Genomic DNA, 13,698 nt, shown 5'->3' with positions numbered 1-13,698 from the left:
TGTGTTCAAAGAGAACAGCCCTTTTATAACCCCATTACATTTAAAAGGTTAATTGAACATGCTCATAGTTTCTCTTTTCACTTGGAATTTAGTCTTATCACTTAGGAAAAATAATTCATGATCATTTTCTTTTCTACCTGTTTCTTCCTTTTATATGTTTATTATTTTCAAAATACAGTCTGCAACTAATTTTCATTCCACATCTGGGTGTCCATACCACACTAACCTAATCAGAAAACATGCCTTAAAAATTAGTTACAGTAAGTCAAAAACATATTTAATATTCATTGAGAAAAATAAATTAAGTGTGTAATCATGTGAGGTAAGTAATTTTTGAGGCAATATATTTAAGGAAATTGGGTCTTCTCTTGATCTATAGCAATGGCTTTTAAATGTGGCCACACAGAATAACCTGAAGTGTATTTGGTATAGCTGCAGATTCCTGAGCCCCTCATAAAACCTATCTAATCATAATCTCCAGGGGTGGGACCGAGGGATCTGTATTTTTAAAGTCATCTGTGTTGGGGAACTTGATCTTCAGAAGGCTCTAGAAGGTGCTCATATAAAGGACTTTATATGTTTATAATAAGAAATAATTTCATAATCTTGAAAATGTCAATTACCTATTCAATTATGCCCTACCAGCTTGCAACAAAATCTTAAATAATGTGTGGCAACATGATCTGTATAGAAATTTTAGCTACTCCTTTAAAAGTTAAAGCTCAAAACTAAACAGCAGCCATTGACTACACTCCCTCATGGATACTATTACTTGCAGTGCTTCTGAAACAGGAAATAAGGTCACATATCAGAATATCTTATTGGTCTTTTGTAAACTAGTCACAGAAACATCCAAACTGTTCTAAGATTCTGATACTTGCCCTTCAGTTTTCAGTGCCAGTGGTAATCAGGATAAACTCCCAACATGGCAATAGAATCCTGTTTGTCTTTCCAGCTTCCCTAGGCAATATCCTAAATATAGACTCTGATATGACAAAGGAAGTCTACTTACAGTTCCACAGATTTTCCCTGTCCTTGCCTGCCTGCATGCCGTTGACATAATGTTCACTGTCATTCCTGCCCTTCTTCCCTCATCAGTCTAGCTCAGCTTCAGATATCCCTCACTCTGGGGATCCCTTTTCCATTTCCATTCCCCACTGTGCTCCCAGTAATTTCTTGTGCACACCTCTATTTTAGCATTAGTGTGTGACAATACTTATTTTGTCATTCTCCAAATCTCACTTGCATCCCCAGGTTTCCGCATACTTTTTGACATGGAATGGAGTCTTAATTCACATTTTATAATGAATTAATAATTTAGCTTTACTACATCCCATGCTTAACTTGTGCCTGGCACTGTGCTAAGAGTTCTACAAGCATCTTGTTTAATTCTCACAAAGCTTAGCAAGTAGTAATTATTATATGTATTTTGCATATCATACAATTAGGCCTGAGAAATATCAACAATTTGTCATAGTCACACACTAATTGGTGGCAGACCCAGAAGTTGAACATGGTGTTTTTGTGACTCTAAAGACAGCATTCCTAAACATGACACCATAATGCTTCCCTGCAAAGGCTCAGATGGCACTTGACTGCTAATATCAATTTCTCTTTGATGGTTTCTAGCCAAACCCCACCATCATAGTTGGGACATCGAGGGAAGATGAACATTCTTTTAATCAATGGAACACTCCACTATCCAGTTTTGGCACATGTATAGACGTGAATGGCTGAATGACAAAATACAAACACATACGGAAGATTTTGATAACTTGGATGCTTAGCTTGGAAAATTGTCACCAAAAAAAAAAATTTTTTTGACCACATCAATGAAGAGTCACCAGAATAGAAAAGGAATCCCTTTAATGAAAACCTTACAAAATTCTCCAAATTACACGTGATTTTTAATGGACTGCAGCAACTCTTCTGCATTTCTATTTTATTTCTTGGACAAGAGGAAAATATATTATTTATGCAAAAGGGTATTTAGTGTTTCCAACCACTAACACATGGCCCATAAAAAATAATAATCCCATTTTTTGATTGTGCAATAACCCTCTGTTGGGCAGCAATCATGTACAACATGCTAGTTTCCTGTTATTTTAGCAGAGCTTCTTTCACTCACCGCCCTTGGATAATAAAGCTATAATACCAAGTTTCAAGCTACTTCCAAAAATGTTTCTGCCTGTCTTAAAAAATAATCATATCAGTTTGCTAATAAGCAGAAATTCATTGCAAGTTGAGTATGTTGTCACAAAAGTCACTAAAAAGCATATAAATCAATCTGTGACCAAGGAAGAAACAATATATTTCTCATGTGTCCAAAGCGTTATGGTTGAGATCACAGCTGTAAGATGTTGGACCATCATCAAGAGAACAATGTCAAACACTAAACTTCTGGATGATTTCCATAAAAATAACATTTTGTTTGGGGTCAGTAGTTTTTATGGAACTTTGGAATGATTTTCACTGACAACTTTTTAGAGCTGAACTCAAACACCTCCAAAATCTTCCTCAAAATGGAACTATTATGTAAGCCAAACTTGACAGCCATCACCTTCAGAAAATTAAGCACATACTGTGGAAACTAGCCTTTCTCTTTTTCACTGTATGCAGCTTTATAAAATAAAAAGTATGCTACATATTCAGGAAGGAAAATTTACTCTTTATTTTTCTCTGTTTAAAAATGTTACAAAGTTCAAATCATCACTTCAAATGTAGTCATAAAAGCCAGGATGAAAAAGGGCTCTGGATACCTTCTGTAGAAGTCTGTCTCAACTCAGCAATATTTTTTGAAATGAAGAGAATAATGGATTTGGCAAATCCCTGTGCAAGTAGTTCAGCCTTAGGCATAATTGTAAACTTAATATTGTTTTGTATATCTCTGCATGTCCAAAATAATTTGACTGATATTTGCCCCACCCTGGTCTAGATTCCCATTTTTATTAATTGTCTTTCTTGAGCTCAGAACTTGGAGGTATGTCATATTGAGCCCAACAAGGCAAGTAGTTATAAAGTCACTGGAAGATTTTCTAAGTATAGTCTCATGACAAAGCTAGTTGTGGCATAAAATCATTAACCCAAGCAGACTGAATTGGCTTAGTATATGAATGCAATATTCATAATTCCACTCCCTAGGATTCCACAACCGGAGCTCAAGAAAAGGAATGCCAAACCACTGAATTCAATACTTGCAGTCTGTTTCAGGACATTAAAATATTTTGGTTCTCCCATGGAAATAATTTTTCCTAAATACCTTTGTCCAAAGTGACTTTAGTGTAGACAGAAACTAATTTCAGATTCCATATGGCTCAGTAGATGGGGATATACATTATCAGAATTTGCCCCATATCAAGAAATAGTTGCCCCATATCAAGGAATAATTTTAATTTACTGGGATACTGATCTAATTCAGTAATTTAGCATAGGGAGATATATGTTAATGGATGCTATTAAAACCATACCTTCAGAAATTATTCATCACTGTAGATTGTATATGTAAAATGTTTACAGCATAATAGTACATCTACTTAACTTACTATTTAGAAATAAAACAATCCATCCAATTTGGTGCCAGACACATGCACTTGGATCAAATTATTCTCTTCCTTTAAAACTCTGAGTGGTCCTCCACTGCCAACAGAATGAAATTCAGTTCATCACCCTGGGCCAGTCTATCTTGCAATACGCTTCCCACCCTCAATCTTAAGTCGTGTTGCTTTAATTCTTAAAGATGCCTCAGAGTGTGAGTCTGAATTAAATCTAGGCTTTAATTAAACCCAGTTCAAGGTCAGGGGTCTCCATGAAATCCAGTAAACATTTAGTAAAGATCTGTTCTTTTCACTGATACAGACACAAAGTCTCTGCCCTCAAAGCTTAAACTTTAAGGTTATCAGTAAGTTATAGTTACCACCACTCCTGGATACAGATGAATTTCAACAATGTAAATTCATTTCTACACACACACTCACACACACACACACACACACACACACACACACACACACACTCAACTAAATAAGTAGCATGTAAAACTTTTAAGAATAGAACTCTCTAGCATTCAGGGCTATCATTTATCAACTGTTCCATTATATTTTTTTATGTGTCTCATGTTCATATTGCTTGGGATATAGCACATACTTATAAGGAGTAGTTGAATGAATGATTCGAATAGCATATATTTGCTGCCTATGGGGTTGGTATACAACCTAAGAGAAGCATAACTCAATTTTTAAAACTTAGAGTAATCAAATAGAGCATGATTGAATGCATTTCTTAAAGGAGTATTCTTTCATTTCAGGAAAAAAAGGAAGGGAGAGGAAAAGAAAAAAAGTTAATAAAGAAGAAAGCAAGGAAGCAATACCCGACAACAAAGGTCTGGAGCCCAGCAGTGAAGCCACAGAACAACGAGAAAACAAAGACAACCAGCAGCAGAAGAAGCGAAAAGTCCCAGATAAACAACAGAAATCGGTTTCAGTCAGCACTGTGCACTAGAGGGTCCCCCGAGATTATTGTAGACTCACGATGCTGCTATCTCCTACCGGATGCCCAGGACAGGTGCCCTAGCTGTTAGGACCACAGATGGACAACGCCATCACTGCTCAGTCTAAACAACATTCCAAGTAGTTGCTACATTCTTCATACAAGCATAGTTAACAACAAAGAGCCAAAAGTTCAAAGAAGGGATACTTTTGAGTGGTTATTTTTTATGCTTTGGTAAAGTTTTAGAAGACAACTTAAGAAATTTTGTACATAATTAGCAATAGGTTATAAGATGTAACAACCTATGATGACATCTGGAGAAGCAACATCTTCTCCCTATAGAAGTATTTTTCAAGCTAGTGTTGTTTTAAGAAGCAAAAGAGAGTCCTACAAAGCAAAGAAGCGATATCCCTTCCAAACAAATAGGAGATCAGGGGAGAGAAATGTTTTTCAAAGGACGGTGTTGTTTTGTCCAGAAGATCCAGAGAGTGCTCAGAATTTAGGGCATGGCATTTGGAATCATAGGATTTATCATCACAGAAAAAACTGTTTTAAGATGGGTTCTATTGCCCTCATCCTGTATGTACTTCTGCAAGAAACATGAGCGTGCATACCAGAGTTAAATAAACCATATGGGATTGGAGAAAGGCAAAATGTGGAAGAAAGCATAGAGTAGGAGATTATTTTTGTGCTTTCCTAAACTGGGAAGGGCTGCGATTACCTGGGACAGGACTCCAGTCTATGTCAGCACTATGTGGTTCAGCCTTGCTACTCCTTGGCTTCTGTAAGTCTGTAAACATGTACCTATAACTTACTTCCAAAAACAAAAGCATACTTATTAGAAGAAAATCCTGATTTCATAGAAAACAAAAAGTAGAGCAAGGAGAGTATAACATGTTTGCAAAGTCATGTAAGTTTTCTTTCTCTCTAGATGAGAGAAAAAACCATTTTGTTACCTGCTTGATGATCCACCTGGAACTGAAAGGGATACAACTTTCAAGCAAGGTGTATCTGTAGGGGGGAAAGCCACCACAATAAATATATTTGTTGATAGTTTTTAATGTTCCATTCGCTTTGTTTTATTGGAAAATTGTTATTCTTACTCTCAGAGAATTCTGCCAAATCAGAGAAGCTGTGTCCTGTGTAATTCAAAACATGCTACATGTCTCCGTTTTTTACTTTTTGAATCCACCGTTAGCTGAGTTGATGGAGATTTGCTTATAGGGTATTGGGAGCTATTTAGTCAGCTTATTTCTTAATTTCTTCAATGGAATTCTAGTTATACCCTAAATAATCTCACTGTGCTCCCTTCATTGCTTAGAAATGAGCACATTTTCTTGACTGTCAGTTCCTCCTGTGGCTCCGACTGTTGGCCTTTTCTCCTCCATATTTTCTCAGTCTATGGATCTCTTTTGGGGATTGAAGTCAGCCTGGCTGAAGGCTCCAGCAGTGTTTCACAGAGGACACAGGCAGCGCACTCCCGAGGAGGCGTCTCTGAGAGACACTGCAGAATCTGATGGCCCGCCCTTACCTGCCTGCTGTCACGGAAGGAGGCATGGCTCTTGTCCACCACTCTCCCCAACCCCTTCTAGGTCACTGCTTTCTGAAGAATTTGCAATGAATCTGGATTCTGGCTATTTCTGGGCACCCTTTCCCACCAATTGCTCTGCTCATGTGGACTTCTGGGCTTCACCAGTTTTCCGTTTCTCTTTTCCTTTCCAATATATAAACTTTTTAAATGACATATTCCTGTTTCTAACTCTGGTGTTTCTTTCCTTGTCCACATGAGAGAAGTGTTTCAAATAACTAGATCCCTTCCTAATGTATGAAATAATTCTACCTTCAACTAAATGTTGCAAAGGAGAAACAAATCTTTTCTTACAGCATTATATTAGATGAAAGAATATTCCCAAGTTTTAGTATTTTGGGATGGTTTCAAATACCATCCTTGTCCTCAGTACTATCTAACCAAGCACAAGTACTCAAATTATTTTTACTTATGTGTCTATGTTTGTCATTGTTCTTATTCCTTCTATGAGCACTTACTGGGAAGATCTGTGTTTGCCCTCTGCCTGCATGTGCAATGACAGAAAAAGGGTTAAATAAACCAGGAGAGAATAATTGTGGCAAACACCTATCATGACTTCCCTTGTATTTTGACACAAGGCTTTCACCCTGTGGTGATCCAGGCAATGGCAGGCATCCAAATCCTTGATGCAGCACTTAAATAAAAGTAGAGTTGTTACAGAGGGAAAAGAAATGCAAACTCACATTCATCTTCATTCATTGGGTGAAAGATAAATGAAGACAAGGGCAATATTGATTTTATGGGCAACTCTCAATCCACCTGTAATAGGTCCTTAGGCACATGTAATCCTTCCAAACTTCAAACTAGCTGCCTTCTCAACCTTGAGCAAAGACTCTTGAGCAAATTCTGGTAAAGTGCCTACAGAAGTCACAGAAGACATTAACTTCCTGCTCTGATTCTGTTTCTAAGATCTGGTAAAAAGTTGATGAGAAGAGATGGCAGGTAAAGGTTAACATGAAGACAGAACTGAGAGACTGAAGCAACATATATCTGCCTGCATATGAGCCGTGACCCTGCCCTGGTCTCCAGATTCTGCCTTCTGACCCAGGAGAGGCAGTTTGATTTGGCAGACAGGCCCCAGCTCTACGAGTCAGAAGAGTTGGGTTCTAATCCCAGGTGTGTAACCATTGGAAAGCGCTTTAAGGCTCTGCATCCCCATTTCTCATGTGCAACCTGAAAGAGCTGGGACTGGAGGTGGTCTCTGTAGTCACAGGCAGGGGAAGATTTGACACTTCTGCATCTTCAGGGTGATGCATCTAGAGTCCTCATTAATGACCATGCCCTTTGGACTTACCAAGCATGCTTTTCACAAAGTGAAAATGTAGACTCTCAGAGGATGCAGATTGAATTTATGCAGCCCAGAGTTCATTGAATTAAGAGCTGTTCACATTAGTGGTTATTAAAACATTGAAATGAGTAAGAATGAGAGAAAAATATATATAAAAATATGGCTAATGCCTAGAATAGAGGCTGATTCTCACATCGGTAGACAGCAAAAGATAGTGGGAAGTGCACCACAGCTAGAGTTAGATGGCTAACTCTGATTAACATTCTGGTTCTGCAACTGACTAGCTGTAATTTGTGTGACCTTGGTCAAGTTGTGCAGTCTCTTAGTCTCCACTACTCATCTGGAAAATGGAAGTGGCAATATCTATCTTGTGAGGTTGCTATGAGAATTAAAAGATTCTGCACTCAATATAATAATAACCATTCTATATATAAATAAATATAATTAAAAAGTAGAGACTAATTCCATAACCACACACATAAGTAAGTTTTATTTCTTGATTAATGATATGTGATAATAGCCATGTAAATGCACATGTGAATAAGTATGTATGTGAAAATCACAGAAATGAAGTAAATAGTAACTACAGAAAGTAAGTAGTTAATAAGTACCAGTTTTGACTTGAATCCTCCTAAAATTAAGAAATTATCTTTTCTTTAAAGTATACAAAATAATGGGCATAAATAAAGACATTTCATCTCTTCCATGGGTGAAAATTCCATTTTAATCACAGAAGAATTGACTAGCTCTTTTTCAATAAAACTGCAAATATTCCTGAACAAAGTGGTGGGGGGAGGTGGGGAGTCCCTTTCTAAGGCTTTTGTTTACAAACAAAGTGTTCCTTATTGTAACACAAATAACATTCTCCTGGACTCCATCCACTGAAAGAATAAGAGTAAATAAAGCTGTTGGTTGAAGAATTTGAGACTTTATCCATTTCAAGCCATAACATTTCATATCAATAATTTAGAAGATAAATTACTATTTTATTGTATTTTGAGACTTTTTAGAAAAAGAGAAACAAAACAGTGTCTGTACCTCCATTTTGCTAGCCACTTACCCTTTGACTAAATTTTATTATGTAATTATCCCAAAAGCCACCTGTGGGAGTTATTACTATCCTTGTTTAACGAATGAGGAAACTGAAGTATGGAGAAGTGCCAAATCACACAACCAGGTACAACGGGCCTGGAAGTTACATCCATGATGGCCCATCACAGGCAATGTTGAAGTTTTTCATGATCTGAAATAGTACCTCATGAGGAAGCCTGAGAAGTTAAACCAGAAAGTCCTCAGTTCAGAATAAGACTTAATAACTCTGAACTGAACTCAAAATGTAACTACGAGTATGTGTGTTATGAACTCTCAAGACCCTATGGACTGGCTGGTGGGGAAGTGGACAGAGAAAAGTGAGTGAATTGGGAGGGGAAAAGAGGGAAAAAGAAGAAGTGATAATTATATGCCCTCAGATTAATACCAAAGTTGGGACAGATATGCCTCCTAAGGAAAATCCTAGTTGTTGCAGCCCTTTATTACTGTGGAGCAGTCTATGATTTCTGCTTTGATAGAAGTAGGGTATTTGCAAACATTATCTTCTTTCTCCTAAGACTTTGTTGAGAATTGCAATGATTCAGGAAGAAATATCAACGGATCTTCTTCACTGTTGGAACTGCCAAAACTACTTCCTTTAGATGATGCTTCACTTTCTCCCAGCTACTTGAGGCATTCAATACCAGGATTTTAAGTGTCAAACATTTGTCTTGCACCTCCCAGTCAAGTAACTTAGAGAGCAACATATTCATAACAAACTGATAACAAAAAAAGGAAGGAAGGAAGGAAGGAAGGAAGGAAGGAAGGAGAGAAGGAAACAGTAACCATTTTTATTAATGGTCATTAAAATGAAGTTTTAGGAGAACCTCAACTAATCAGAATATTCCATTAACTGGAAAGTTGGCAACATGATAATTTCAGGAGACAGACTACGAGACCACAAAATAAGCTGATATAAGCAGTTTGCAAATTATCTTAAGCTTTTGTATCTGTATTTGTGCACAATGAAAATTGCTTATTAGGAAAGGTTTTGAGCAAAGCTGAATAGTAACTAAATATCAAAGTTTTCTGGCTCATTGAGGTTGAACTAGCTTTTTTTCCTTTTAATACCTATTATTTTATTTAATTTCCATCACAAATACATTTCAAGCTTTCAACAAATTTAACAACTCATTAAAAATTTTAGAAGCATATACGTTTATAATAAACTCTAAAGTAATACAATATATTTATAAATGCCTTGAAATTGTAAAGCACAATAAACATAAAAACTATTAGTGTTGCTAGCCAGTTACTAGCTACAGCAATTGATTGGCTTCCTTTTCCCCATTCCTCACACTTTCGCCCTGACTAGAGACTTTATTCTTAAGGGAAATGATCCATATCCTTTCCAGGAAGGAGCTAATGGAAGTACTAAATCCTGATACAACCACGTATTTGAGAACACAGCATTGCACTCTTTCCTTCTGACATATTTTTCCATAGCTGTTGGCATCGGAGCTTTGTCAAAGGACAGAATGAAGGTACCTCTTCACTTTGTAAATTTTGTGTTATCCCAAACATAATGAAAGAAGTTACTTCTAAGTCTTGACTCTATACCCAAGACATTTCTGAGTTAGTTGATGCCACCATGAGTGGTCTCCTCAGACCATCCACATTCTTAGTGGATCCCAATTTCATAAGAGTTAAAGTTCTGCAACAGCTCAGTCAACCTCCTGGCCATGACTATCTCAGTATTTGAAAAAATGGGGGAGAAAAGGATTCTGATCCCAGAAGGAATGAAGCCCTTGCTTTCATCTTTTTAACTATTCAGTGACTACTGTGCATTGCCTCTCTCCCAGAATGTCATGCCAAAGACACAAAAATAAAAACAATGCTGCTTTCTCAAGCACTGAGCTCTCCATGGCGACAATGTCAATCCCTGCTGGCCTTGGCCTGTTTTCCTCTTTGCTTCTATATTTTGCTTTTTTGGTTGATTAGTTTGGAATTAAAACAAACAAACAAACAAACAAACAAAATCCTCTACCTAATGATTTAGAAATTAATTTAGGAATACATTAAAGAAGAACTGGGTTAGTTAGTTCCTCTATTTTTTATATAGAGCTAAGGAATGAATATTATTTTGCACTTCAAACAGTATTTTAATTAAACAAAGCAAAAGAAAACTAGGAAAACAAAAATAAAAACACTTAGTGTTTAGCATCCAAGGGATTTTCCTCTTTTGGTAACTAGAAGAAGATCCTATTTATCACTAAACTCACACTGATCTTTTTCCCATAGTAAAAAATGCTTATGACTTACTTTAGGAAAACACCAAATGCTACAGGAAAATAGATTTTCATTTATCCAAACCAGAAGTGAAAATAATTTATGATTCCAAAAAGCATAGAGAAGCAGTCAGTTTAGGAATGTGTGTCAGTTTCATGAAAATAAGTTCTGGCTTTCCTGATTGTCATCCTAGTCTCCTTTTAAATGTTGGAGTTTTAGGTTGGAAGGGAGAAGAATGATTTGTTGTGGTAACCCAGTATTTCCACTTGCTGACTATGGAATATTTGAAGCAAAACCTAACATGCAATATGTGTAAATGTCAATAGAATAGAGCTTAATTTGTATACCCATATAATCCAATCCAATCAAAAATATTTTAATAGAAAGGAAGAGATCATCAGAAGATGCTATTCTAGAGTCTCCAGATTGTCTAAATATATTATGAAAATTATCCTTTCCATAATCATCAAAATAAACTGGTCAAAAACACTCTCGTGGACCTAGACAATTTGAATTTGAAGGCCTGTATCAGGTTCCTTGCCTCTCCTTTCCAGCCTCCCCCCCAAATAACCTGCCCATTAGATCATAGATAAATTAAGAATAAATTGACAAAGAATAATTTAAAAGTATTAAGCTTAAAGAGAAGTTACTCTAGCAAAGCATCACTTGCTTCAGGTTTAATATACTCATGTTGGGAAGTGATTATAAAACCAATCCATAGAGCTGCCATTAAGAAGATATTACTTAAATAAACAAATAATCAATATAGAGATTCTGCAACCCTTTTGGTATATCTAATTAACAAATAAAGCTACTCTTTCATAGCCTCCTCTGAAGTAAAAATTTAAGAACCTTCCCTTTCTGTGATTCCGTGGTATCTTTTCTTCCCAAAGTCAATAGTGCCCTGAGGGGCTGTGCTGGTTTGAATCTATTATGTCCGCCACAGAAGTCATGTTCTTTAACTCAATCTTGTTGGTGCAGGCTTATTAGTCTTTTGATTAAGGTGGAACCTTTTGATTGAATGTTTCCATGGAGATGTGACCCACCCAACTATGGGTGAGACTTTTGATTAGATTATTTTCTTGGAGGTGTGAACCTGTCCATTCAGGGTGGGTCTCGATTAGACCACTGAAGTCCTTTAAGAGAGTTCAAGAGACAACACAGATGCTGATGCTTGGAGATGCTTGGAGAGGCTGACCGAAAGATGTATGGAGATGCTGAGCTAAGACATGAGGCCCAGAGTTTGCCCTGGAGAAGCTAAGAGAGGTCCCCTAGACATTTAGAGAGAAATGCCCTGGGAGAAAGAAGCAAAGATGCACAGGAGCTGAGAGAGAGAAGCTAAGAGAGACAGAAGCCCAGAGACATTTTGGAGAAAGCCATTTTGAAATGCAGCCCAGGAGCAAAGGACCAGCAGATGCCAGCCATGTGCCTTCTCAGCTGACAGAGGTACTCTGGACGCCATTGGCCTTCCTTCAGTGAAGGAATACTCACGTTGATGCCTTAGTTTGGACACTTTTATGGCCTTAGAACTTGGGTTATTTGTAACCTAATAAATCCCCTTTATTAAAGCCAATCCATTTCTGGTATTTTGCATAATGCCAGCATTAGCAAACAGGAACAGGGGCCAACTGACCTACCAAATTAACTTCGGCTCTTGTCATATGTAGAAGCTACACAAATATTCTCCTAAAATTTTCTCTACCTTTAGGTGACAGTTAAAGGCCTTATGTTATTTTGTAATAGTTGATATGCTAACCCTGGCATCCACAAAAGTATTGATGTTTTCCATTCTGTAAAAATGATAGGAAAACATCTTACTGTTTTTTTAATTATACAACTTTGTAAGTTATTTATACCAAAAAAAAAAATACCCCAGAAAAATATGAAAAGTATGATGGTGAGCTAAGAATATCTTTGCAAAGAGATCAAGAGTGATTTAATTATAACATTGAAGGGAAATGTCTTTATCTGTAAAAACAGTCATGACTAAACTGGCTAGCATAATTAAGGTCTTGATTTGCTGCCCAAGCAATGCTGAAGTGACTGGAAAAAAAAAAAAAAAAAAAAAAAAAAGACATGTACCTTTTCAGTAGCATTTCAATTAGAGACATAGCCAGGTGTAATGTCTCACCATAGGCAAGGTGTTCACAAATGTGTCCCTTCAAAGGTATAAGATTATTTCAGATCCTTAAAGAAAATGGAGCATGCTGCCCTACCTTTCCTTGTGTCTCCTGAAATACTACGCAATATTCAAACATGAAGTTAAATCTGAATTGAGAAAAATACTTCAGAAAACAAACTCATTTCCAAATCACTTCTTAAAGAATAGAAAGCAAAATAAAGCTAAAGTAGGGGGAAATAATTAAAAGTGAAATCCCTTTTTTTAGTTTCCTAAGCTGCTCAAGCAAATATCATGTTCAGCTCAAACTATGGGAGTTTATTTATCTACACTTTTGAGGCTAAGAGAAAGTCCAAATCAAAATGTCATCAAATGGATGCTTTCTTCCCAAAGACTGGTGTTCTGGGGCTGGCTGCTGGTGAGCCTTGGTCCTCAGCTGGTCACACGGCAAGGCAGATGGTGGCCTCTTCTGGCCTCTTCCTTCTTGTCCAGTTTCTATTGATTTCAGCTTCTGGCTGTGCCCTCTATGGCTTTCTCACTCTCTCTCTGTCTGAATTTCATTCTCCTTATAAAGGACTCCAGTAACAGAATTAAGAACCACCCTGATTGAAGTGGGCCACACTTTCTTAACTGGAGGAACCTTATCAAAAGGTCCTACTTACAGTGTGTTCACACTCACAGGAATGGATTAAATTTAAGATCATAGTTTTCTGGGGTACATACAGCTTCAAACCACCACACCCCTATATATCCTAATTTGTAAAATGAAGCTACCATATTACTACAAAGTGGTACATTACGGCTCTAAGGACACCTCACTGGTTCTAATCCAAAATCATCCTCAGCATCTCCCCAGCCTTCACTCCCCAGATATCACTTTCCCAGCTTTGATTTTGTAAC

The 13,698-nt window shown here is 37.0% G+C and overlaps 1 protein-coding gene across 1 annotated transcript in view; it reads left to right on the top strand.

Moving 5' to 3' along the window:
- RSPO3 (R-spondin 3) overlaps positions 1-5,675 on the top strand; it is an 82,123-nt gene extending 76,448 nt beyond the window's left edge. The window contains exon 5 of the mRNA XM_037843675.1: positions 4,304-5,675. Within this exon, the coding sequence (XP_037699603.1) occupies positions 4,304-4,497 (194 nt within the window). The 3' untranslated portion in view covers positions 4,498-5,675. The remainder of the gene's footprint in view (positions 1-4,303) is intronic.
- Positions 5,676-13,698: the final 8,023 nt, after the last annotated feature.

Source organism: Choloepus didactylus, chromosome 7 (assembly GCF_015220235.1).
Source record: "Choloepus didactylus isolate mChoDid1 chromosome 7, mChoDid1.pri, whole genome shotgun sequence".
In the NCBI taxonomy this organism is placed as follows: Eukaryota; Metazoa; Chordata; class Mammalia; order Pilosa; family Megalonychidae; genus Choloepus; species Choloepus didactylus.
This window is presented reverse-complemented; position numbering and strand designations above follow the sequence as displayed.